At 49.3% G+C, this 27,495-nt stretch overlaps 2 protein-coding genes across 12 annotated transcripts in view; one reads left to right on the forward strand and one right to left on the reverse strand.

Annotated features, from left to right (window-relative positions):
• The window catches only part of KANSL1 (KAT8 regulatory NSL complex subunit 1), a 172,300-nt gene extending 160,764 nt beyond the window's left edge, over positions 1-11,536 (forward strand). For all 3 annotated transcript variants that reach the window (XM_084616028.1, XM_084616030.1, XM_084616029.1), the window contains 5 exons: positions 1,371-1,489; positions 6,027-6,084; positions 6,748-6,860; positions 8,694-8,928; positions 9,968-11,536. In XM_084616028.1, coding sequence (XP_084472154.1) covers positions 1,371-1,489; positions 6,027-6,084; positions 6,748-6,860; positions 8,694-8,928; positions 9,968-10,210 — 768 coding nt within the window. In that variant the 3' untranslated portion in view covers positions 10,211-11,536. The remainder of the gene's footprint in view (positions 1-1,370; positions 1,490-6,026; positions 6,085-6,747; positions 6,861-8,693; positions 8,929-9,967) is intronic.
• A 2,678-nt stretch (positions 11,537-14,214) lies between these two features.
• Positions 14,215-27,495, reverse strand: part of MAPT (microtubule associated protein tau) — a 101,952-nt gene continuing 88,671 nt past the window's right edge. For 8 of the 9 annotated variants that reach the window (XM_084616044.1, XM_084616041.1, XM_084616038.1 and 5 more), the window contains one exon: positions 14,215-22,029. In XM_084616044.1, coding sequence (XP_084472170.1) covers positions 21,814-22,029 — 216 coding nt within the window. In that variant the 3' untranslated portion in view covers positions 14,215-21,813. Of the gene's footprint in view, positions 22,030-23,168; positions 23,305-27,495 lie in introns of all 9 variants that reach the window. The other variant, XM_084616045.1, reaches the window with a different exon arrangement.

Raw genomic sequence — 27,495 nt, forward strand, 5'->3', positions numbered from 1 at the left:
TAAATTTGCATATGCTCTCTGATTGGTCAGCATTGCTTCACACCTCAGTACTGATCTCTGAGGAGGTAAACAATAGAAACCTCCAGATGTTTGTCACATGACTGTTTTAAACAAATCGGGAGACAATTTTTTCATGTAGGTAGCAGTACTGTTGAGCTGCCCTCTATGATTCTGTGAGGCTCATTAATCCCTAATGCTTGTGCTTTTGCAGCACATTTTATCTAAGCACCTCAAAACATATTACCCAACTTTTCTTATTTTCTTGTGTTGTTTATGCAGTGTAATTACAGTTGCCTGCATGACTTAATTTTCACAGTAAAAGCCACATGTTCCATGCAATGGGGAATGGAGGAGACAGATAAAAGGGTAAATTGCAAATCCTCTTTGTAAAGGGGATATGAAGTTGAGTTGAACAGTTTGAGAATCAAGTGTTTTACCTGTTTGTGAAAGACCTGCTCAGTGGTATAGCAAGTACCTGAATGTTGGGAGAGATTTTCATAGGCACAAAGGGCATTAAGCACCCAGCTGCCATTGACTTTCAGTGGGAGTTGGGCACTTAACTGTTGTTTGTGCCTTAGTCACCTCCTCTTAAAACCAGGATGGATACGGGTTTAAATAGCACTAGAATTTCTTGAAGCACATGTTGAAAAGTGTAGTAAAGAGCTATAGTTCAAAAATCATTTTGTAAAAAGAGTAAATTTTCCCCTTCAAAATACATGAACTCAATGATGAGTGGAATTCTCTCTGCAGGGAAGGTGCAATCTTAAAGGAACAGTAACATAGATGGGAGCTGTGGCTTTTCCCATTTAGAATTTCCGTTCTGGCTCCTCTTGTTAAATGCAGGAGCATTGTCTGTCTTTTTAATATTAATAATAAAAAAAACCTGCTGGTGAAAGGTGTTGGAATTGACAGCTCTGCTGAATGAACCCCCTTTATTCGTAGGCCAGGCCTCCTGCTAACTGCTCTCCTCCCTGATTGGGAGGGGGCACTAAAGCAGATAGGTATCCGCATTGTACAAACCTTCTCCACATTTTAGCCCTTGCTGAGCTTCTTGTCAGCACACTCTGCAGAAAGGTTGAATGGACCAAGGAGACTCAATTCCCCTCTAACACCAAAGGCAGCCTTTGGTGAGGCATTCTGGGGAAGTATTGACACTTAAATTTCTGCAGTGTGCATTGTTCTTGGTCCATGGACATGCCCCAGCATTGCTCCAAGGCCATCAATCTGGCATCCCTCGCTAGTGCACGATTCACGTTAGAAACTTTTCAGTTATGAGACTGATCGATGCTCCTTAGAGAAGCAGTCCCACCAGGTTGAAACCTGAGGTTCCCCCCTCGCTTTCCTCACTGTTTTTTGTCTTTGTTTTGCAGCAGCCGAGGAGGAGGAGAGGCGAAAGCTCCTTTGATATTAATAACATTGTCATCCCAATGTCTGTTGCTGCAACAACTCGTGTGGAGAAACTACAATACAAAGAAATCCTCACACCGAGGTATGGCTTCGGTCTGTCCCCAGCCTCCATGTATAGTGCTGCCCGTTCCCGTTTCCTCTGTCGAAAGTGTAGCATAGTCAGAAACGGAATACTCCTGAAACTTTGCCCCCACTGGAGCTCTCCGTATGGCTGCTAGTGCTGTTCAGGACAATGATTTTCCACCTGCTCAAGTCAGTTCCATTCTAGGTGGTGAGAGCACGCCCACATGCGCGATAAGAGATTTTTGCCTTAGCGGTATCCGTAGGGTCGGCTGCGCCGCCCCCTTGAGTGCCACGCTCATGCGCTGGTATATTAGGCGCCCCGGCCCTATGCCCTCTTGGTTCCTTTTTACCGCCCCGGTTGGTCAGAAAGTTAGCGGTTCTTTACAGCCTATTGTTTACTCTCTTTGTATATCATTTGTAGATACTTAGTTAGCCATAAGTTAAGTGTTAGGTTAGTTTGGTAGTTAGTCCCTGCTCTGGACATGCTTCAAACCATGCTCCTCATGCAACAGGCGGATGCCTATTAGTGACCCCCATGACAGCTGTTTTCAGTGCGTGGGGGAATCCCATAGAAAAGACAAGTGTGGGATCTGTAAGAACTTTCGCCCAGAGATCCATTTGAGGGCTCTCCTCATGGAGACTGCACTTCGTCCTGTGTTGGAGCCCTTCCGCCCAGACCCCACTCCTAGCACCTCAACATGAGTGCAGAGCTCACCACCGGCACTGGGCTCCACCGCCTGGCACCATTCCCCTCACTGGTGCCTAAGAAGCAGCAAAAGAAGAGGGGCTCCCTGGCACCAGAGAGGAAGGGGGCTTGGAGCAAAGGACTATGTCAGGCCACATGCCCACCCCACGGGGTGATCAGGGGGACCGCTGTGATCAGACCCCCTAGCCCAGCCAGGGATCTGCCTCCAGCTCCCAGGGCCCTTGTTGCCCAAGGCAGCCCCGGCAGCCAAAGAACAAGTAGCAACCCTGCAGATGCCATGCCAGGCACCAGACGCAGCTAAGACCTCAATGTCCAAGGGCAAGCCGGTCATGGGACCACCCGATAGGGCAGTGGAGCAACCTTGGTCCCTGGACTGCAGGCGTAGATTCCCATCACCACGGCCTAGGACCCAGCACCACAACCTCTGTCTTCGGTCAGAAGGCCCAGGTCGCTGATGATGTACTCTCCCCCTATGAGGCATGGGACACTGGAGTCAAGGCATCAGTCCCTGTACCCTCGTTACTGGCAAGCCTCCCACCAGACATCACCACGGCGCAGGTCACCATTGCCTAAACGATCTCCCAGGCGTCAATCCCCACTGGTGCAGGATCACGCCCAGTCACGGCACCTGTCTCCACCTCTCCAGTACCGCTCGTCAGGCACGCACTGATCCTCGCCCTCTTCTTACCGGTTGCCAACAAGGGTCAGTTGGCAGACTCGGGCATCCATGGCTGCGCTCTGGTCACCAGAGGGGCAGTAATCCAAGTTGGAGCAGGAGTTCAGCCCCTCTCAAGGAAGGGTGAATCAACACCAACCCACAAGGCCAGCACGGTGTCCACAGCAGCGGCATGGCAGCGGGTTAGTGGCTTGCTCAGTTGCTATACTGGAACCCATGGGGCGTGCCTGTCATGCCGGTCCTGTGCTCCCACCATGCCTCCCTGACCACTTCGGAAAAACCGCCGCAAGCACCAGAGTCGGAACACGGTGCCGAGTCCAACCCGAGGGCAGCACGGCAGGCTCTGACACTGAAGGAGCTGACCCCAGAGAGGGAAGGGGAAGCTGCCCCTCCCTCTGCCATGCAGTTGTCGTTTCCAAACGAAGTGGTGGCGGGCCCCTCCCAAATGGGCAGACTCCCCCCCCCCCCCCCAACAACTTCAAAGAGCACCAGGCCCTCCTTAAGAGTGGCTGCCAATTTAAACTTGAAGATTGAAGTGTTGGCGGAGGAGTCCGAAACGGTGGTCCAGGTCCTGATGGACAGTACAGCGGCAATGTTATATATCAGCAAGCAAGGCGGAGCCAGATCGTCTGCCCTTTGCCAGAAGCCCTCAGGCTCTGGGACTTTGTGTACATCATGACATCCATCTTGTAGCTGCACACCTCCCTGGGGCCAAGAGCGCTTTGGCAGATTGCCTCAGCAGGACCTTCTTGTCTCACCACAAGTGGTCCCTCCATCCGGAGGTGGTCAGTGTCATCTTCCAGAGATGAGACTACCCGGGTGGACCCATTCGCATCCAGACAGAACAGGAAATGCCACATTTTCTGCTCCATTTAGGGGATTGACAGAGGCTCCCTGTTGGACACTTCTGCTCCTGTGGTTGGGGGCTCCGTCGTATGCCTTCCCCACAGTGCCGTTGATCCACAGAGTCCTGATGAAGGTCAAGCAGGGCAGGGCAAAGGTGATCCTCACAGTGCCAACTTGGCCATGCCAGCTCTGGTTCAGCTGCTGGCCGTCTCGGTGGCTGTTCCGTTACAGCTACCGCTGTGGCCAGACCTGCTCTCCCAAAGCCAGGCTTCTGTAGCCGAGTCTGGCGGCGCTGCACCTGACGGCTTGGCTGCCGCATTGTTAAATGCGCAAGAGCAGGAGTGCTCGGCCAGCGTCCAGCAGGTCCTGTTGGGCAGCAGAAAGCCCCACACCAGAGCAACCTACCTGGCCGCATGGAAGTGGTTCACATATGGGACCTTGGATAAAAGGCATTCGGCCGGAGTGAACCTTGCTGCAGTTGATCCTGGACTGCCTTCTGCGTCTCCAGCTCCAAGGCCTGTCCCTTTCATCTGTTAAGGTCCACTTGGCCACTATCTCGGCCTTCCATCCGCTGCTCGAGGGCAGGTTGGTTTTCCCCTAGGACATGACTGCCAGGTTCCTCAAGGGCCTCGAGCACCTCTACCCACATGTCAGAGACCCCGTCCCCCTGTGGGATCTGAATCTTCTGTTGTCACAGCTCACTGGACACCCCCCACCCCCGAGCATTTAGCTTCCTGCTCTCTACTTCTCCTTTCCTGGAAGGCTGTGTTCATGGTTGCAATTCAGCAGCAATTGGAATTTAATTTGCAAACTGGACACCATTAAGTTAGGCTTGAATAAAGACTGAGAGTGGATGTGTCATTACACAAAGTAAAACTATTTCCCCATGTTTGTTCCCCCCCCCCCCCGTTCCTCACACATTCTTGTCAACTGCTGGAAATGGCCCATCTTGATTATCACTACAAAAGGTTTTTTTTTCTCTCCCGCTGGTAATAGCTCACCTTAACTGATCACTTTTGTTATAGTGTGCATGGTAATACCCATTGTTTCTTGTTCTCTGTGTATATAAAATGGTCCTGTATTTTCCACTGCATGCAGCCGATGAAGTGAGCTGTAGCCCACAAAAGCTTATGCTCAAATAAATTTATTAGCATCTAAGGTGCCACAAGTACTCCTGTTCTTTTTTCTGATTTTAAAAGGATGCTGTCTCGTCATTACCCAATATTACGTTTTGTAAAATAAAACTTTTATGGAACACACAACCAATAGAAACGTTATCAAATTCTAAAAATTCCAGTGTAAACCATTTTTAAACAAGTGAAGTGTTCCCTTGCAGTATTTGTAACCTAAACACTGCAGCACTGTGCAATAGTGTGTGACAACTGAAGTGATTCGAAACAAAAGTGAAATTGAGACTGTTTAAAAATCCATGCTGAGTGAAGTGCAGAAAGTGAACAAACAGCAAAAATGGTGATCAGTAAATTAGTTTAGAATGTGTTATGTCAGCACCGCAGGAGAGATCATTTGGCTTTTTAAAAATATTATATCAGTGTGTCAGAGACAGTCTGTTTTCACCCCTGGCGTTCCCTCGTCTTCCCAGTGCTGGCTCGGTGTGGGGAAGCTCTGCAGAATCTAAACTACAATGCTTCCTCCTCCTGCTGCAGGCTCTGCCAGCTGCAGCACAGTAAGAGCTGACCAGCACTTACTGGGGAGTAAGTTGGGCTGGGGAGATGGAATGGTTTGGTCCAGGGGAGCATTTAATGGAGAGGAACAGCAGCGGGGGGCATGTCTTAAGAGAAGGGCTAGAAAAAGCCACCTTATTTTATTTTATTCCCCTCCCCCCCACCCACCCCCCAAAAACCCACAGGGAGGGCAGAGTTGGAAGGACAAAACCTGGAAGGAGAGTTGGAAGGACAACATCTGGGAGGAGCAAAGTTGGGGGAGGGGATCCTGTCTCCTTCATTGCTTTACCCATGGTTGTACCTCTGCTGCCTACTGAGCATGTTCAGAAACCGGTTGTCACTTGCATGGAATGACGTTCAGTCATCACGGAGCAGTGTAGTACCGGACGTGGAAAATTTCACATGCATTTGAAACTGTAGGGGGAGCTTAGGTTACAGACTATAACTGCTTGAATTGGAATTTGTCACTAATAGTAGTAGGTTTTTATCCTTTCTGTAGGCCACCACTCACTAAGGGGACAAAATTTAACACATGTACGAGGTGTGTTTACCACTCCTCTCCTCTCTGGTCCCCCCAAGACTACATGGATGTGTTGCATGCTTTGCTACGGCAGTGGTTGATCTTGATTTCAATGGTGTATTGCAGCTGGCGTGAAGTGGATATCAGTGCTCTGAAAGTGAACCCTGATGAAGACAATGAGGAGGTAATGATGATCGCTTTATATCTGTAACTAATTTGGGAGCTTTCTTTCAAGTAGGATGTGCTGCACAAGAGAGAGTGAAGTGCCTGGAAAGCAGATGCTGAAGGATCAAGAAGAACCTCAGAAGAGAGGTGTGGGGTCTCCTTTTTGTGTTTATGGAGGATGGCATCTTGGTTAGGCAGTAAGAGACCAGTAGGAAGTGTTTGATCAGTTCATCCTCCTTTTCAGCAAAATGTGGGGAAGGAAGAGGCTGCTGAGGTAGAAGAAGCTAGTTTATTTCACTGCGTGTGTATCAGTTGCAGCCAGGAGTCTGGCTTCTTTCATGAGGTACCTCAGGGTAGCAGGCTCTTAGCCTTTTAGGGAGACTTGAGGTCTTGTCTACACAGAAAAGCTTTACCACTTTCATTGGTATAATTCTATCAATATTAGTTAAACCAATATAGCTATACCAGTATGAGCCCCTGTGTGGACACTCTTATTTCTGGAATTCTGTTTAGCTCATGTCCCTTCCTAAGCAAAATAAGCTAAACTGAAAAAAAATATCCTCTTACAGTCCTCCAGGTAGATCAGTTTAAATTCACACCTTGGCTTATGCCAGTATAACTTGGCTGTGTAGGCAAGCCCCTAGTGTAAAAGATTTCACACTAACGTGACATCCCTTTCCAGATTGAGGACCTGTCTGATTCAGCCTTTGCTGCTCTTCATGCCAAGTGTGAAGAGATGGAGCGGGCAAGGTGGCTCTGGAGCACCAGTCTGCCCCCTCAGCGGCGAGGCAGCAGGTAAGCCTAGCAGCATGTTCTCTGCAGCTGTTGTGTCCCAGCACTCCGATGCCATTGTAACATATGTTAAGTGCGTGCCAACTACTGCTCCTCAGTTCTGCCATATGAGCCTTGTGTGGGAAGGCTGTCCTTCACTCCAGCTCCTCTTGCAGTTGTGCCATCTTTCTACAGAGAGGGGCGTGCGTATCTGGGAGTAGGGTGCGAAAGACTGATCTACAGAGGTTCATATCCTGAAAGGCAGTAGTATTGGAGAATCTGAGATGGCCCTTTGTACAGTAGGGTTAGTGTTGTTGGACTTGTGGGAAGGAATGGTGTTTCTGTAGAGAAACACAGACCATGGAACTGATAAGCTATCAGTTGGGGCAGACCATTTGTGGTGATGATGGTGAGTAAAATTATGCCTTCAACTTTGGGGCTGAGCTTTCCCAATGAGATGTCCTCATACAAATTGTCTGTCCCCATCTGATGTCAGAAATGCATGAGGAAATCATGTGGAACTTTGCAGAAACCATGGTAGTTAGATCCTGTTATGTTATGATCATCTAGATGGTTAATAATTCTATTTTAACCATCATTTCAACCTATTTACCAGATACAAAAATAAGGCTTACTGGTCTGTAATTCTCCAGACATAACCCAGTACCTTTTAAAAGGTACTGGGTATAACATTCATTCCCCAGCTAAGCCACTTCCTTCTTAAGTAACTTCAGAACACTTAAGTGTACCCTCTGGATTTGATAACTAATTCTGTCTAGTTTATCAGTTTGTTCCAGTACCTCTTTTTCTGATACCTCCAACTAACTCTGAGTACCGCATCTGTACTACCAGAAGAGTAAGTCTGGGGTAGATAATATCCCAGCATTCTCTGTTGTGAAGAGTGATGCAGATAAATTGTCTAGCTTCTTTGTAATGTTGTTCTCATCCTTAATTGTTCGAGCAGACCTCCTATTGATGATCTCATGGTCTTCCTGGCTCTGATATACTTGAAGAATTTCTTGGCTGTTTTTGTTTGGCTTTTTAGTCTTCAAATTCTCTCTTAGCTCTTCTGATTTTCTTCCTGCTATAGCTTATGCTCCTTTTTTACTAGGGTTGGATTTCAATATTCTGAAGGACGTGTTTACCTCAGACAGCCCTTTTGAAGCTTGCCATTGAGCCAAACACTGGTTTACTTGCTTCCTGATTCCCTTTTTGTTTAGATGTACGCATGCCTTTAATGAAGGGTTTTAAATCCCTCAATTTTGACTTTTAAGTCTTTGACAAGCTTCCTTATTTTTATGTTCCCTTTCCAAAGTTTAGGTTTTGGCTCCTATCCTCCCCCAAAGAATGTCAAGCTTAATTATATTTTGATCACTATTTAGCTGTTTGAACAAATGTCTTTGTTACTTAGTGTACAGATGTTATCAGGAGAATACTTGGGAAAACTTACCTAAGTGTCTGACTCTGTGGGGTGGCTTATCATTACTACTATAATTGTACAGCACTCAGAAGTGTAGCAGACATGTGTGCCACAGAAACAGCCCCTCCCCCCAAAAAACCCACAGTTGTCCCAAAGAGATTATTCGGAGTTTGACATGATGCAGCGAAACAATGATCGTTGGATGGAGGGGTCAGGTTGCAGTACTAAGTCCAAACAGTGACTCCTCATTGGCACGTGCACATCTTGATGATTGCCTTGCAAGTAGTGACATAGATCATGTGGTAACAGTGTTATAGGGGGTGAGCTGGCAATGAATGAGGTTTTTGCAGAATGACAGCGGACTTTCAGACTGCAGTAGTGAAACGTAAAATGGGAACTCAAAAAAATACGTTTTTTTCCCTTTTTTTTAATTCCAGGTCTTACAGATCAGCAGACGGTCGGACAACCCCTCAGCTGGGGAACCCCTCCACTCCCCAGCCACCATCACCCGATGTGGGCAACTGCCACTCCCATTCTGAATTCTCACCACGCAGTCCCGTCAGCCCTGAACTGCACTCTGCCCCTCTCACACCTGTTTCCCGTGACTCCATGCGGCTCTTGTCCAGTGAGGACACCCGTTGTTCCACACCCGAGGCTGGCCTTGACGAACAGGTGGGTGACTGTTTTGACTTCTTGTCCCCTCTGGCTGGTGGAAGGGTCCAGATGCATACACGTTACTGAGAAGCTGTGTTATTTTTGAGGCTAAATGTGAAATTCAAATTTTTGGTTTGTTTTTCACTGTGGAATTTATTTACTGTGGTGAATTGCTGAGAATCTGTGTATGGGAAATTCAGTTTGCTGAACTGAATGGAAAAATCCATTCTCATTCAGCTTTGGCAGGCAAGATCTGACCTCTCTGGCAGTTTTTCCTTTAGGCATTCATCCTCCATGTGCGTACCCTAAGAACCCTGTCATGTTACAGTAGTAACATGGGAACAAATCAACACAATGCTAGACTTTACACGACAAAATGAACCCTAATGAGGCTTTCTGCAGGAAGTACATTCATCTTATTGATCTTTGATGGGTGTTTTAGTTTTTCTAACACCTACGTTGTGATTCTTCACTCTTTAAAACTCTCCAGCAAGCTGAACGGCCAGGAGAAGGGAATTCTTGTTGGGAGGTCTGAATTGAGACCTTCCTTGGTCCATGTGACCCATTTAATGTGTAAGGGGGGCTAATATCCAATGATACTTCCCATTTGCATCAATAAAAGGTCACTTTTTTTTTTTTTTTCATGGTGTGTGTGGGAATTAATCTAGTTGTGATCCTGGCTGGCTGTGGGTTGCTTGACCCTGCTAGAAAAACAGGCGTACAGGTGCTTCACTGGTCACAGGGGGCCTCTGAGAGCTGGGTGCTGGCTCTGCTGGGGTCTCTCTGCCCCAGCATGAGGGGGGGGAGTTGACTTTGCCCTGGTCCCTTGAGGAACCTCCCCGTGCTAATGGCTGAACCTGCACAATATGTGAAGCATCTTTAAACAGAGCATTGGCTAGGGCTGCCATATGTCAAGGATGAATGGGAAACAGGAAGATGACTCGGGGGGGGGGGGGGGAGGGAATCCTAAACCACATAGAGTTTACCCAGACAGAGCCTCTGAGCATGTGTCTGTATGCGCTCCCTGTGAACAGCTCCGCTTCTCGTTCCCCTTCAGGCTGTGCAGCCCTGGGAGCGACGCTACTTCCCGCTCTCCTACAACCCCAAGACAGAGTGCGAGGACCAATCTGATCCCCAGGACCGGTTGTCGCGCTGCACCCGTCGCACATCAGGCAGCAAGTCATCCCGGGAGATGGACGGCGCCCTCCCCTTGCCCGCCCTCCCCAGCCCCAAGAGCCGGCACCCAGCAGTGGCCTCCTCAGCAGCAGCGACAGCAGTTCAGCGGCCAGCACACAGATAGAGACGGACAGGAAGGAATGAACAAAACCAACACACAGAACTAACTCTTGGCATTAAAGCTTCCGAAATCTGCGTTTGATATTCAAACATCCTGCCGGGAATTTTCACAGTTTTTAGTGAATTTAAGGAGTTTAGAAACTGTTTTTTTTTTGTTTGTTTTGGGTTTTTTTGTTTTTTTTTTTTTTTCCATGTTTCCTTGTCACACAATAAGAGCACCCCAGCTTCCTCCCAGCAGAGTGAAGCCTCGGGAGGAGAGCAGCCTGCCAGACACCCTTCCGCCCCTCCCCCTTAGGTGTATGATTCTAGAGCACAGGATTTAGCTGACTAGCAGACTTCGGGGATTTTTTTCTCAAGCGAAAGGGTATTTTTCTCTTACACTCTGTTGCCTGCTGCCTCCTCCCTGAAAAGTTTTAGTGGAGTGAAATTAGTGGTGAAAAGTGATGTCTTTGGAATGCAACCTCCCGCACTAGCTGTCTCTCCCCATGTGCAGAGCTGAGATCTGCAGTCCCTGCACACGCACTCCCTGTCATTTTGTTCCCTAGGTTGTAGTTCGAAGTATTCTCTCCATGATTCCCCCAGGCTACATTGCCCTTCATTTCTTCCTTTCTCCACTCCTGCTTTTAGAGCAGCTGTTCGCTTCATGGAGGACAAGCCTTCCTGTCACTTGGGGAAAGGAGGTCCCCTCATTAGCTGCTTAATGCACAGCTCCCTGTGGGAGAGTGGGATTTGGGAAGCAGTCTTGTTCAGTTCACACCCTGTGGTTTTTATACTGGGTGGGGGGCAGAGAAGTGGGAGTCCAGCCCAGCATGTTCTGGTGCTTCAGCAGGAGCAGAGTTTATCCAGCACCCTTCAGGACTCCTCCTGCTGAGATCTGACTTGCTGCTGGCACCAGTACACGCTTTGATACAGGAAATGTGATTCTGTCACCAACACTTTAATTTGCCTTTGTGGTTTTTTACCCACCACAATTAGAAAATTTCAGGCGAGGTTAGCAGCTGGCCATCAGAATGTCACTTCTGTTGTTACTGTTACTGCTTAGAGAGCATGATGAGCTGCAGATGCCAGGAGTGTTCAGCTGGCAGGAGTAGGACTCAGCAATTCACCATGTGAAGTCTGTAGGCTGCAGTGCATAGGCCGCTAATGTTTGTTTCGCTTAAATTGGTTTGATCTATTTAAAAAAAAAAAAAAAAAAGTCCTAAGAAAAAGCAAGTGTTGTGTGCTGCTCGAAGTCCAGCTCAGTAGAGCCTTGGCTGCTTGCTTAGGAAAAGATCAGGACTTGTTTTTCACCACTGCTTAACTCCACTTCCACATAAATTTTGAAAACAAATGTTTAGTCAGTTTCATTTTTGAGGACTTTTTGGTCTGATGATCATAAAGTTTGACAGGTATTTTACTTTAAAATGGCACCACCGCTGGCCCCTCCTCCTCTAGAGACTCCTGGATCCCACACACCGTTCCCATCTGTAATGTTTTCTGACCCTGACGGTGTGGCTGTTGGTCCCTGTCCTGTTGTTAGCATTGTGCCTGTCTTATGTATAATCACATCACCAAAAAAGGAAAAAAAAGACAAAGGACATAATTTTTTTTTCCATTTTGTAATCGTAAAGAAATAGTAGCTAAACTGCTTAATGGTTGGGGTTTTTTCACAATTTTCAACATTATCTAGTGTTCTTTGGTTCTGTTCTAGTTTAAAGGATTTGTCATCGTTTCTTTAAAAAAAAAAAAACAAAAAAAAACCAATGCTACCATATCCCTTTGCATAAGTGCTTTTCTATTTATAAGGTTGAAAATTCTGAATAACCCTTTTAGCATTATAAAAAAACCACAAAAAAACCACCTTGTATTTTGTAAATATTTTTCTTTTCCTGCTTTGAGCTGTGTAATGTCCTTGTTCTATAGAAACGCTTTTCTTCTGAGAAGCTGATCTTTGTTAATGTCCTGATTCTGTTTGCAAAGCACAAATGTGCTTATAAAAAAAAAAAAGAAAAGATTAAAAAAAATTTAAAAAATGGAGTGTGCGATGCCAAGCCCCTTTTGTGACCTGCCCGGTGGCGTGGGCTCAGCAGCATGACAACCAGGAATAGAATTTAGGGTTCCTGACCCCAGGGCCCTTGCTCTAGCTGTCTTGCTGATGCTCTGAAGTTCTCTGTTTACTTACAGAAGTGGGTGAGCAAGTCCCACCTTCCCTTTCTGCACTGGAGGGTGCCCAGGTGCCTTCACTGCACAGTAACATTGCTGCCTTTCACCTCTACCCCACAGAAATAACTAAAGGCAGCTACTCTAGCAGCTCGGGTTTCATAGTGATGGTGTCACTCTCCTCTCCAATCCTGCACCAGAGGCAGGGACATCCAGCTTGGTTGGAGGCCCTTATTTCTAAGGTAAAATAACATGCAGCAAATGCAAGTGGGGGGTGGGGAGGGATCGCAGCTGTTATGGTAAAGGAGCAATCAGCATAGGGCATGGTTTGCTTCTGCAGTTCACCTTTTAAACATTTGTTTCCAAGTGTTTCTCACTTTTGGATCAACCCTGTCACACCCCATATCTGTGTCCTTTGTGGAAGAACTTTCCCTCAGGAGGGCCCCATTTATTGGCAGTGGAGAGCTCCAGCAGCTGCAGAAAGCCATGGCAGATTAGGTCACATTGCTGTTACAATGTTCTCTCCAGCCATGTCCAGAAGCTGTTTGAGCCCCATGCGTTCCTCTTTCTCTCCCCAGTAAAACCTCCTTGGCTGCTTCGTTCTTCCCTGTGCTCTCCAGCAGGTGTGTTCAAGCTAAGCCTTACCTGACTGAGGTATACATGGCATGATCTGTCCATCCTTATGACTAAAACCCAGGCGTTTGAGGCCAAACCTTGACTGGGCTGGAGAGGGCGTGAGCAGCAGACAAGAGGGGAGCATTCTGCGATGCCTATGAGTGACTAGAGCCTCAAGTCCTATGTAGCCACAGACCCTTTCAAAAAAGGAACATTACCCTGGTGATGGTGCTCCTGGGGTAGGAGGAGGATGGGTTTTATTTTAAGAAGCCCTGCACAATTCTTGGGGGGGCTCCCACAGCAAGAGCCAATGATGAGGGGGAGGGTTGCTGGGCACCTCCACTTACCCATGGGGGAGAGGGGGGAGATGAGGTTAGAGGACACCTTGACCCCCAGTCAGCCCTTCATGGGGCTGGGGTGGTTCCCCAGGCCCTGGTTCTTGTATGCCCCCATCTTGCCCCACAAGATGTCCTTGGTATGCCTCCTGTAGATCTGGAGCCTGAATCAGCGAGTTTCTACAGTAGGCACTTGCCAAAAGTTGACACCACTCAAGGACTCTCACAGGCCCAAGCTGACCTCTGGGAGTTGAAGAATTCCGGCTGGCACCTAGCCAAGAATCCAACCCCAGGTTTCTCTCTGAGGAAGGCTAAAAAAACCCCAAAACCCCAACCACCTGTGGGCAGTCCCATGGCGTGGGGGGGGGGGAGGGGGAGGGGATTCCTTCCAAACCCCAAAGCTGTGACTAGCACAGCCCACAGCCGCCTAGCTAAGGGAAGGTGGCAAAGTGTCTGTGAGCCCAGGACTCCAAATCCCATGAGACCTCAAGCCTGCGGTGGCTGGAAATCTCACAGGCCCTGGCCTGTTGTTTTTTGCTCTCTCCCATCCTAAAACCTTTCCTGTGCTCAGAGCCCTGAAAGGTTAAATGAAGTCTTGTTCTTAAGAGACTGAACATACACCATTGGCAAGTGCTTGTTTTTCACCTAGGCAGCACTGGATTAACATGGCCTACAGTTTAAGGCTTATCTTCGGGTAGGTGCAGGTGAACGATACTTGCTGCAGTGCCAATTATAGGGGGTGGTGGAAGATTTCGCACAGTACGTTCTGCGTGGCCCTGTTTGGAGGGAATGTTTGATTCCACTGCAGCTCTGCCCACAGGGTATGTAATAGCTGTCCAGAGGACCAGCAGTGTTCCCACAGGGGTGAACAGGCCCACCCTTTCCGTCCCCTCCCACAAGCAGGGGCACCAAGGCAGCATTTTGTTGTAGTAATGACTTTATTTCCAAATTCACGTTTACAGCAACGATCCGTGTAAACCAGTTGTTAAAACACACACTACACTAGGGACAGTCACAAACAGGAAGCTAAGCTAGGATGATCATACAGAGATTAAGCCCTCCTACCCCATCCCCCCCGCAAAATTCAAAAGGGAATCACAGGATTGCAAATACCAGAATGGTCCTTTTGCCACTTCAAATGCCTGCAGGGAGCATTTTTTGGAGTTCATAGAATACTAGGGTTGGAAGGGACCTCAGGAGGTCATCTAGACCAACCCCCTGCTCAAAGCAGGACCAATCCCCAATTTTTGCCCCAGATCCCTAAATGGCCTCCTCAAGGATTGAACTCACAACCCTGGGTTTAGCAGGCCAATGCTCAAACCACTGAGCTATCCCTTCCCCCAATTCAGAAATACGGTTCTATAGTACCAGTTTTAACCCTTTTCAGACCAAGATGGGTGTTGTAGCAAAGGAACAGAACATCAATGTACCATCCTTTAGCAGTAAATCTCAGGCCTTGGCTTAAGGCCCAGGTAGGTGATGTCTATAAAATGACCGTGTTCTATGGGCTGGGAGGTCAGGCTTGGGCTCTTGGAGAATAGAGGGTTAGGGTGGGAACTGGGCCTAGCTACTTTGCTAGAAGATAAGTGTCTGGGTGCTGCAATGAAGGGCTGGGACCCATCTGGAGAGGGTAAAGCATAGCAGGGGGCTGGAAAGGGCAGGGAGAGAAGCTCTAGACACAGCAATGACTGCAGCTTCGAGGACTGACTGTGGGAAGTTGGAACAGCGGGGAAGGGGGTTGAGGCCGCAGATCTCTGTAAGCTTCCAACAACTGACATTCAGGCCAGGGTTCTAAGGGTTAATAAAACTAAAACCCCCCATTCCTGAACTCCAGCTATCTACATTATAAAATAACTGGGTGCTGACTCTGCCAAAGCCAAGCACCTCTGCCCAGGCCAGGCTGCAACCGTGTTGGGAAGTGGCAGAGGCCTGCAGCAAGCCCTGACTTAGCCAACTTCCACTGCGTACAGTGTGGCCTAAGGAGAGTTTTAGATTAACAGCACTGCAGGTGCCCAGGCTGAAGCAGAAGAGGGTTAAAATGGGTGAACTGATTTGTTCACTGGGTCTCCCAGTTGCTCATTTACATAGGACAGAAATATCCTAGGGTTCCTATCATCCCACAAAGATCATCACAGACTTGACAGGCTCTGACAATCATAGAGTCCGTTGAAGGGGTACTATTGACAGTGAATGCAGGCTGGCGTGTGACCCTTGCCATCCTCAGTGAGCATTCAGCTGGCATTAGAGCCACAGCATTGGTTGCCTACCGAGTGCACATAGCGAATGGGGAGATCCCAGTGGAAATAAGTGCTGGCCAACAGGCTGACTTGCTTGCCCTCAACACCCCAGCTAGCATCTCCCTTTCCCCTTTCCAAGCTGAGCCAGTCCTTCAGGCAACCTCCCCAGACTCCTCTTGGTTCCTGAAGGACTGATCAGAATGAGCAACAGAGACCGCTGGCTGTACTGGCAGCCTAGAGAAATCATCCCATTGCTCAGGGCTAGAAACTCCAGGCTCGAATCTATGCCACCCACCACACCAGCTGAACTGATTCACAGCTCATAGAACATCGGGGCCGGAAGGGACCTCGGGAGGCATCTAGTCCCACCCCTGCTCAGAGCAGGACCAAGCCCCAGTTTTTGCCCCAGATCCCTAAATGGCCCCCTCAAGGATTGAACTCACAACCCTGGGTTTAGCAGGCCAATGCTCAAACCACTGAGCGATCCCTCCCCCCTTAAACATCTAAAACTGAAATTTAGCTCAGTCAATGTAATTATAAGAAGGAAAACACTGTGGCAACATCCTTTACCCAGCCAGCTGGAATGCAGTTTACCCATCCTGGTACCTGCCACTGAGCTGCTTTAGGAGTAGCTCATTTCCTCAGGGGGTTAGGCCATACACCAGAGCCAACAGCTGCACCAGGGCTCAGACTCCTGCTTGCTCAGTTGTTTTGGTACTCCATATCCTGCCCTTACCTCTGGTGAGATTGATGCTAGTAGAGGGCAGGATGATCTCTGTTTGATACTAAACTCAGGGCTGCCTCTGCTCATCATACAGGAGATAAGGTTGCAACAAACCAGGCAAACAAGCACCGCCACTGGACGACGAGCTAGGAAGCAATAGCCCTGTGCCTCTAAAACAGAGCAGCCTATTGCAAACGTGGCCCCCGAGCAAAGCCAGACTTGCTGGCACCCTGCCATTCCTGCTGGGCTGACTCGCACTGGCAAAGGGCTGCTGGACACAGGTCTACACAGTAAAACAGCAGGCCCGTGAAAGGGTCGGGCTGTTTGAAGTCCTGCCACCGAGCACGGCGGGGGCCCAAGCCAGGTACCTTGCTGGGTACGCCCAGCCTGTGGCAGTGGGGGAACGGGGCAGGGGTATCCCCTGCCGGTTTCCCAAACACTGACATCTCCTCCTCAGAAGGCCCCACCCTTGGGGAAGGAAAGCTAGCTCAGAAGCAGATCGAAGCCTCTTCGGTGTGGCAAAAGGTGCCAGGCGGAACTGCATGTGCAGCAGGGCAAGGGATGGCAAGCATCAGCCAAGGCCAGTGACCTCCTTCTTGGTCCGAATAGGTTGCCATAGCAACTAAAGCAGCAAGAGAGGGATAGTTTCTTGTTTTAACCTTAATTTGCACTCAGGGTTGCGTAAACGAGCGGCTAAAACAAAGGGCTCAAATGGTGCAAACCCGAAGCAACTCTGGATTTCCGGGCTCCCCTGGAGCTCAGCTCTTTTTATTTTGAAGGGCAGCTTTCCTTTAAGGCTCTTCCCCGCAGCTCGGCCACATGCAACGGTGGCGGCAGGGCCTGGAGTAGCTCACCTACTTTCCCATGATTTACACTTGAAAGCCCCCCCGAAGCCACCCAACTTCCGGGAGTTTTCTTTTCCCCTTACAATTCCGAAATCAGCCTCTCTCCAGGGAAGACGCTGCCCCCAGACTAACGCGCTAGTTCCTGGTAGCCATTTAATCCTGCACTCACCTTCAGGCAGCCCCATCCTGCCAGCTGTGCGTGTGGCCCTCTCACCCCACAGCCCCCAAGCCCGGTGCCTGGACATGGTACAGCAACTCCTCCCTTAAAGGCATCCTGCTTAACCCGATCGATGGGGGAGCGTGCTCATTTACAGTTGAGCAGCCTGGTGGGGGCCTGCAACCGGGGTGGACCCTCAGCTCCCCACTTCCCTGTGCAGCAGCCCTGGGCTATCACTTGCCAGCAGTTCAGCTCTCCCTCCCCCAACGCCCCTGTGCTGCACCTGCCCTTTGCCTGGGACCTGCTCTCCAGAGCCTCCTGCTTGCTGGGGGCGGGAGGGGCTAATGGCAGGGTGTCCCCCTGCTCCGGCAACCCCCTCACCCCATCTCCGTAGAGTAGAGGAGACACAACAGGGCTCAGGACAGAGGGAGCTTCCTGGCAGCAGCAGCTGCCCTCTCAGCTTGCTGATTAACTTAACAAGGCAGTGTACTTAAGAGTGGGTCAGTTACTTAAAGGGGCAATGCGCATCTCTCACACACACAGGGTGTGTCTCTCCCCTCCCTCCATTCCTGCTGCCTTGTAGAGCATGAGGCTCCATTAACGAGTTAACCCTTGAGGGCTCAGCCAATTGCTAGTTCATCATTTAGCAGTAAGGCATTCCCTGGGAAACATCCCACCACCTCAACCAAGCTTCACACTCATCATCATAAATTGTTTAAAACTTACACAGTCTTTTGTCCCCCTATTTACATTAGTTCTTATGGGAAAACTGGATTCGCTTAACATCATTTTGCTTTAAGTTGCATTTTTCAGGAACATAACTACAAGGTTAAGTGAGGAGTTACTGTATCACAGACACCCCACCCCCACGTCTAGCAGCAAGTGTCTCACTCCCTGGCCTCTGACCTCCCGAATAGCTGCACTCACACCAGGGGGGGCATGAGGGGTCTGGTAAGCTCACAAAGACCCCAGAGAAGCTGAGGTTGTTAATGGTGGAGCCACAGGATGTGACTAACACACCACTTCCAAACATTAAAGTGTCTTCTGCCTTACGCAGCCAATGGGCTGCCCTGGGGAGTCAGCTTTAATGGTCTTTGATCACAGTCCCCATAGTCACTGGCACAGAAGTGAGCCTTGCCCCCAGCCTCAAGCTGGACATTACACAGGGTGGGAATTAGCAGCTGGAGCTTCAGAAGACAGAACAGAGCTGCCCTCTGCTTCTCCCACCAGCGGGTCACTGGGTAACGGAGGAAAGGGTGCTCCTGTGAAATCAAAGGCTTTACTGGTTTGAGCCCTGGGCTCCCGAAATTCTAATCCCAGCTCAATGACTGACGCTTTGGGCAAATCACTCCTCCGGCCTGCCTCCTTTTTCTCATCTGCAAAGGAGGGCAGTACACAGGTGTCAGGGACTGGAAGTGCTTACGAGAGAGATCACTGTGAGGCTGAGCAACAAAATACCAAGTGCTCAGTGGGTGTAACAGGAGGGGATCCGCTTTGCTCCTTTTTGAAGTTTGAAGTCCATTAAAATGCTGCTGGGATCTATAGCACTCAAGGGTTCAAATGTGATCCAGAGAAAAGTGATCACCAGGCCTGCAGAACTCCCATCGCCACGACAGCACTTGGCTTTGGGAAAGCTTTTCCTGGGCAGTGGCTATGAAGCCAAGGCAGCCTCATCACCTGGGGGCATCTAATGAAGACTGGAAAAAGTCTCAGAGGACATGTACAGCCTAGTCCTGCACAGGATGAAGGGTTCGGCTCAGTGACCCAATTATCTAGCAGGACAATTTCACCAGCTAAGCAGTGCAATCACCTTCTGCGATGAACTTCCAGAGTCTTCTCTGTCCTTTGCAGGCCAAATTCCCAGAAAACATACACAGCTCATAGGGCCAGAACCCTCCAGCTTCTGGAAATACATTTCCCATCATGAGCTGCTACCAGGTTAGTGCTGACTGCATTTGTCTCTGGACTTAGCCAGATTTGCTCTCACTCTTTTCTGATTAAACGAACAGCAGCGAGAGTCGCTTTGGCTGAATTCTAGCTCAGTACTGAGCGCACGGGGCAGTTCAAAACCTACCTACTGAATTTTACAACACATGCTTTTTACAGAACAATCATCACCCTGGTGATTTCCAAGCATATACAGACAAATCCCACTATACAACACTAGGGTATGCCAAAGAAAAAATCCTAGACTCATCTACTCAACAGCTCCAGCATAAATGCACCACTCCGACAAAACTAGGGCGGGAGGGATACACATCGAGAGCATCCCTTTGCTAAATGAAATGATAATCCCTAGTGTCATCATTACCACCGCATGGAGCCAGCTTTTGGAGCTTAAAAGAGGCAGGGGCCACCTGGGGGTGTAAGGGAGGGATTTATGGGCAGGCAGTTGGATTTAAGAAGAGGGAAGCCCAATTTCTATCTTCAGGCACATCTTATCTCCTGGACATAAAGATTTCCTTCCAAAATTGCGAGATGAAATAATGATGCTCTTTCCATCTGTCTGCTGCTTTGTCACCCTCTATCCACTGCTCTGACCACAGAAACGTGCCTTCACTCTAGTAATTGTTATGCTAACAAGATGGAGAATTCAAATCCCGCAGCTCTTAGCTGTCCCAGATGTGTCTAACTCAAGAGACTCCCTTTTCTACTGGAAGACAGCACAGAACATGAAAGTCCTCTATTAATTCAGCTCAGGGCAAGAGAACTTTCACTCTGCAACGGCCTCACGGCTAGGGCAGCTTCTCAGAAACTGACACACAAGTTGAGAAATCTGTGCGGCCAGCCTCACAGAATTCAAGCCCACATCAATCAGTCAGACAGACACAGACAAGCATGGCTGTAGCCTCGTACCATGGGAGGAACAGAAAGCCTACAGGTATGCAGGGAGGGAAACAAATTCCAGCCATCCCCCCGTCCTCACAATATTCCTTAGGAATTCAGATGGGTCAGCATAGCCCCAGCACTCTGCTCTTTCTTGCAACAGGTCCCCCAACCCACTCACCCAGTGTTTACAGCATGTTGTTGCCTTGCAGAGGGACCGTGCTCTGGGGTTACCTGCACTCCAGACCACACAGTACACAGGACACACGCTGGCAGGAGTGGGAGCGGGACAGGAGGAAGAGGGCGGTGAACTGGATAGATGCCCAAGGCCATAAAATTGAGCAGGGTAAGAACCCTCAGCCCAGGAGAAGAGTAGTGGTGGGAGCAGGCCTTGCCCCTAGAGGCCCGGGTTGAAGGCTGAAATCCTTTTGTAAGAGGAACAGCCTGGGAGAAGAGTCACCAGTTGTTGTCATTAATATGAGTTAAAAGGAGGAGCCCTAAAACCACACGTTAGTGAAACCAGAGAGCAGGCGAGATCCTTGCCTAGACAAAGGAACCAGCTCTGAGAACAGCGAGTTTGCCGTGGCTACTAGACCTACACCCTTCAGGGCGTGGCATTCGCACCACGTGTAGGGAAGCTGTGGGCTCCCAGGACCTGAAAGTCAGTTTTGCTGGGTGTAAGGAATAAGGCTGGTGCCCTTTAATTAGAGGAGAGACAGTCGGAGCCTGGGTCCCAGCCTGTGACCAGGAATCCAAGTAGCTTCGGGGCCAAATTCCAGGGGAGAAAAAAGGGTGTTTCTGTCACATCCCTCCCCAAGAAGTCCCTGGGGAAGGTGGGTGGCCTCCCATACTGTCTCTGGGTTTCTACATAGTATTAACTAGTCTGAGATTTTCATCAGAGAGGCAAGTGGGTGAGGTAACAGCTTTTACTAGACCAGCTTCTGGCAGTGGGAGAGACACATTTTCCAGCTATACCGAGCTCTTCCTCAGGTCCGGGAAAGGCGCTCGCAGTTACTCAGCTGTAACACCAAGTAGCTTTCCCAGACCGGAGAGAAGAGTTCTGTGTAGCTCGAAAGCTTGTCTCTTTCACCAACCAGAGCTGGTCCAGTAAAAGCTTTTACCTCACCCATCTTGGTCTCTCTCATATCCTGGGACCAACACTGCTACAACACTGCAAACATGAGATTTCCATTGTCATGACTCCATTTCCATGGTGAGGGCTGTGCCTCATGCTCCCCAGCAGGGGGCGGTTGCCCCCAGGAAATTGCTGGGACAATGAAACATGTTTTAAGCAAACCAGTGGCCTGGGGGTGGGTGGGGGTGCTGGAAAGCAACCAGGGATGTTGTTAGAGGTGGGGAGGTGCCGGGCTCACTGTATCTTGGGGGGCTGGGGATCAGTCTGGCTGAAATGGCGCTGGGGGAAACAGCCTTGTACCTTGAAGTTAAGTTAAATTTAAGCAGCACCACCCTCTCCAGAAACCAAACTCCCTTTGTGTGGGTGTGATCACGTTCCTCTATACTGGGCTAAGATCGCCTGGGGAAGGCGAGGGTTTATATCTAATGCTGTTACTGATTTTGAAGTCCTGGAGCCAGAGCTGAATGGGCAGTGAAAGTAGGTTAAATCATTACCCATTTGGGGGGCAGGGGGAGGGGGCAGTAGTTGTAAAAGGAACAGAGGAAGAAGGCCAGATTGATTTCTCTTCTCTTCTCTCCGCCCGCAGCCAGGCGATCACAAGCCCTGCTTGGCCAGGGAAGCAGACACTTCGTCAGCTAGCGTGGCCAGCTGGGGGGAGTCCACCATGTTGATACTGCCGGTGGAGGAGACGTTGCTAAGGCGACGGGGGGAGGCATCTCCGGAGACGGTGGGTGACTTGTAGACTATTTCGGCTCCGTGGTCAGTCTTGGCTTTGGCATTCTCGCGGAAGGTCAGCTTGTGAGACTCGATCTGCACAAAGAAGAGGCACAGGGTGAGCCCCGACATGGGGGGGGAGCGGTTCAGTCAAGCCCACGTGAGAGGCTCTGGCTGGCTTTTAAAAACGGTGAACGGGGAGTTAGTGCTCCGTCCCCACGGGCCATCCCAGGGGGTGCAGCGGGTGACTGGAGGACCGCGCAAACCTTCTGTTCCATTTTCAGCCCTGTGACAAGGAGCAGGGTGAAGCCTGGAGGAACCACTTGCCAGTAACAGACCAAGGCCCTCAGGCAGATGGGCCGCTAGAGGCAAAGGGAGGTGCCTGCAGGAAAACCAGGGCAGAACCTGGGCCTCAGTGCGCATGCTATGGCCTCACTTCAATGGAGCAGTGACTTTCTCAAACCCTGGTCTAGCAGGGCAAGGAGCAGAGTCCCCTATGCCCAATGCTGAGGAGGGAGACAAGAGACAACTGATCGGCAGTACAAGGGCTAATGCTTTTGGCTTTTCATCACTGCAGACCTGCTCTCATTCACTGCGTTCAGCTGACAGCAAAGTGAGCTGGGGTGGGGAGGGGGCCCACCTGACCCCAACTGCCCCTTTGGGAGCTTTGTCTGGGGGCTAGCAGCAGGGGCTGCTGCAGGTTAAGGCAAATAGGCAAAACTCAAAGGGGGAGGAAGGACCAGAACATCACGGGGTGCTGCCCGTCAGCCCTATGGCACATTGGCTGCAGTTTGGCGGGTGGACCCGGGGCAGGGATAGCTCAGTGATTTGAGTATTGGCCTGCTAAACCCAGGGTTGTGAGTTCAAATCCTTGAGGAGGCCATTTAGGGATCTGGGTCACCCTCTAACTACTTTGAGCAGGGGGTTGGACTAGATGACCTCCTGAGGTCCCTTCCAACCCTGATCTTCTAGGGATCTAGGACTAGCAGGGGGCCGCGACACAGTGGCAGAGGTGTGCAGGGGAGGCTGTAAAAAGAACCTCCCCCGCAGTGTTCAGTTACTTTCACTGGTTATTACATTACCATCACCATCCCTCACACACGATCCAGCTGAGCATGCCGATACTGAGCCTTTACAGGGCTCCTGCACCACGCCCAAGGCTTGCGCAATAGCCAAACCCCCCTCTCTTGTGGATGCATAAGCTCTAAGGTGGAAGCTGATGAGTGGCTACTTACTGGCATCACCATCTGGCTGCAAGTCTGGGAGCGGGCTCTCCTCGGGGATGGGGGGCTCAGCGAGCAATGACTGAGGCCCTGCACTTTGGGGGACACCATTTTGTGCACCGCGCTCATCATCCTTGCCCTTCTCTCTCTATAGGTGGAGAAATCAGTGGGGCGCAAAAGGGCGTCAGCAACAAAATTAACTGAATTAAAACCTACATCAAAGAAATGGGAAGAGGGGGGCGAGGAAAGGAACAGGTCTGCAAAATGCATCGAAGGAGAGGGGGAAATTTCACTGAGCCCATAGAGAGAGAAAGAGGACGACAGGGCCAGGAGGTTTGGAGCTAGGTAGGAAAAGGAAATCCCATTTGCTATGAGAAAGGAGATGCCCAGAGACACGATCCAAAGCAGATTCATAGGGAGAAATGCAATCGGAGCCACAGCTGTAACAGCAGCACTGAGGCCTGGTCTGCGCTGCAAAGTTTTGCCACACCTGAACGTAGCTGTCAAGAATCAGCATCCCGAACCCATCCTGTGGCCCTAAAACATCCTGCAGTCTCTAAGGGGAGGTCTACTCTGCTACCAGAGAAGTGATTGCTCGCACACCAGGCTAGCTTGATTCTAGCTAGCTCAGCTAAAGGTAACAGTGAAGATGGGCCCACAAGCTGAGGACGTACCCAGGAGTCGAGCTCGCATTTGGGTATTCCTCCCCGTGCTGCAATCATATTGTGTACCATCCAGTGTAGAGACACCCACGCTCACCAAACAAATGTAGACTATTTGGGGGAGCATGTCAGCTGTCTGGATATGTTTCACCCCGTAACTTCAGCAAGTCACTCCTGTGGGGAGGACTTCAGGGACGGAAGCAGCTGCATTGTCCAAATACCCATTTTCCCACCTCTGTTGGCCAAGTACATATTAAAACACAGTTGACGTTCCCACCCTCTCCTAGCCTAACAGCCCCTAAGGCGAGAAACCGTCACATGAAGCAGTGGGCTCCCAAACTGCTCCAGCCAAGGCCCATACCAGCAGTTGGCCAGGGCCATGCCCAATTTGTCTAAAATGGAACCAACTGCAGCTGTCCCTTGAATGGAGATACAGCCTAAAAAGCTACAGGTCCTGCTCAATCCTAGCCCAAGCAGCTCCTCCCTGGATTAAGAGGGCATATTGGGATTTGGCAGACAGCAGCTCTGTGTTAAAGGGCGAGAATGGCCCCTGGCCATGAGAGGGACTCTCTAGGCTACACCGGGCCTGTACAGCACGTTACCCTCTTTGGTCTTTTGGGGGTGCATCTAACTCTTCAAACAAAGAAAAATTCCTGCAGCATTGAGTCTCCGAGCTCAGCTCAAACTAACTCAGGCTTGTGCTACGGGGCTAAAAACAGCAGTGTCGACATTCCCACTCGGGCTGGAGCCCGGGCTCTGGAACCCAGCAAGGGGGAAGGGTCTCAGAGCCCGGACTCCAGCCCGAGCGGGAATATCTCCATTGCGATTTTGAGCCCTGCAGTGTGAGCCCAAGTCAGCTGACCCGAGCTCGGAGACTCACTGCCGTGGCTTGTTTTTTGCAGTGTAGATGTACCCAAAGTTATATTTATGCATCCAGAAGGTGTGAATTTCAGTATCATGATCACATGACTGAATGAGACCTGTGGCTAAATTACAATACCGCGATACACAACGACATGGGATTAGAGAAGCTGTGTTATTGTGTTGTTAATCTGCAGCTTCTGAATATCACATGTCCAAGTAAAGCCCCACTCCAAAGGGCAAAAGCTTCTAACTATGGCTCAGTGACTGTACCAGGAGATAAAAAGAAATGAAAAGATGCTCAAGCTGAACAAGGAAGAGAGCAGCACAGGACAGCTCAATGTGTAATGGCAGTGAGAGAAGGATAAGGAAGCCAAGTAATTCCTCAGTCAGAGAAGCTAGTGCTTGCTGGAAGAGGCTGGCAGCTAGAAAGCTTTTCAAGACATTTACAAAATGCATCCAAAAACCAAGTGCTGGAACACAGAGCTGAACAGAACCTTTCCATCTCGTTAAGTTTTTGATAAAAAAGTTGAACAATCAGCAAGGCAACAATAACCTTCACTCCTACTGCAGAGAAATTGAATACTTTGCCCCACTGTCCCCAAATTTGATTAATGAATCCACGTATCACCCCCCCACCCCAGCATCCTTGCATGATTCCTGCCTAATTCATCCACCCAGTGGTGCTGTATTCAGTGTCTCATTTCAGACGCTGGTACCATTCACTTTGCTGTGAGAATGTTTCAAGCACTATCATCCAAGTCTTGTGTTTAAAAATAGGACTTTAATTTTTACGTAATAAACAAACAGCAAATTATGAAGTATCTTCAATGTATATTTGTTTTAATGAACAATTTACTGCAGGGCTAAATAAAAAATGCCATTTGTTATTATTGGCTATTCATGAGGTTTGATCATTATTCGACTGATTAAATCTCACTGCTTGATATGCAGCCACATGGGAGTGTGCGCACACCAACTCATCACCCCTCGTGGGGACCCGGTTAATGCACAGCGGGGCATTCAGCACTAAGAAAATCAACACAGACAGTCCAAGCAACTTCTCAATTCATGTCTAAACCATGAAGATACCGGCTATACAAATACCATATTTGCAGTAGTCACGCAATGTGCTAACAGCAAAAGTATTTTTTTACACTTCACACGTTTTACAGAGTTTGTTGGCCGATTCAGCAGAGCACTATGCACATGCTTAACTTTAAGCAGGAGTCGTCGTCTCAATACCTTTGACAGAACTAGTGCGTGCTTAAAGAGAAGACTGTACATAAGCACACTGCCTAGTCAAGGGTTTAACTGTTCAAATCACATCAACATCCCCCAAACGAATGACTAAGCCCACCCCAAGTGTTAAATATTTATTCTTACCAGAGTTCCCTGGTTTTAGTTTAGTTTAGTTTTAAATATTTAGTTTTAAATTATTAAATATGCACGTGCGCACACCACACCCCCCCACACCTCCCCGACTTTCAGATGTCAAATACTGCGGCAGACTTACAACCCAGCTGTTCAGCCTGTGCTGGGAGACTGAAGTTTGAGGCCAGAAGAGAATATCTTCTCTCTGAAATGTCAACCAACTTGCTCTTTTCTAATTAAAGTCAAGTCTTTAATAGAGTGCTTTCCTGAAATGCCAGCTTCAAAATCCAACAGTCTGCTTCATACTTTGCAGCTGAGGCTGAAAATACCAAGTAAGATGCAAACCCAACTAACTATAAGCTGTAACATCTTACAATAGGAAAGCCCAGGGTGTATGCCCATTTGATTACACTGACATTTAGGGAACAACAGAAAAACTAGGAAATCAAATAAAAAGAAATCACTTGGTCATATTGTTTTGTTCTGACAAACACCCGTCAGGGATGGTCTAGAATGATAATACTTAGTCCTGCCATGAGTGCAGGGGACCGGACTAGATGATCGCTCGAGGTCCCTTCCAGTCCTACGATTCTATATTCATGTAATATATAATTAAAATAACTTGTTCATATTAAAATGCCTATTGGCTAAAGAACTGTAAATACACACACAACCCACTCCACCCCACCCTGGTAGGAAAGGCCTCTAACAGCTCAAAATGGCCCAAATACTTAGATGTGTATTAGTCTACAAACATGGACCGAGCACAGAGTGTGCGTGTAATCACAGACACCAATAGTATGGGTAGGCATGGGATTTTTAAAAACACACAGGAGAATAACGTCTATTGAGAGGAAATCTCAGCCACACAAGTTGGGCCGAGTCGGACTGTAGCTTGCAAGTTAACACTCACACTTGCATTAAAGCCACACACCTCTCATGGTTTTCTCCCGATCGCCCCCAAAAGCAAGTGATTGGTCAATTTCTGCTAGGCTGTGAACATCTCGCTGGGGCCCTGGTATTTAGCTGCACAGCGCTAGAGTGATCAGCTGTGTCCCACTTTCCTCTGCAAGGCTGCGTTGCCCTGAGCGCGGCAGGCAGCTCTGCCGACACGCGCCGTTGCCAGGTCACCGGCATGAAAGCAAACCCGTTACTCAGCAGCACGAATGAGTCAGACGGACGGATCAGGCCCCGACACAGAGCAGCATTTAAGCACATGCTTCAGCCCTGCTGACTTTCAAGTTACGCCTGTGCTCGTAACTTGTATCGGAGCCTGAAACTTCCCAGGGGTGACAATTTACACCTTGGACAAGCTGCCTCCAAGCGGATAGCAGCACAGGGTCGCTCAGATGTGACTGATTTCAGCTGCACTGCAGCCCTCTCCCCCCCAGATCTGTAGTGGCTTCTAGAACGGGGAAGGCTGGATAATCAGGGGAGCTGTG

Source organism: Lepidochelys olivacea (genome assembly GCF_965140295.1).
Source record: "Lepidochelys olivacea isolate rLepOli2 genome assembly, chromosome: 27".
Taxonomy (NCBI): Eukaryota; Metazoa; Chordata; order Testudines; family Cheloniidae; genus Lepidochelys; species Lepidochelys olivacea.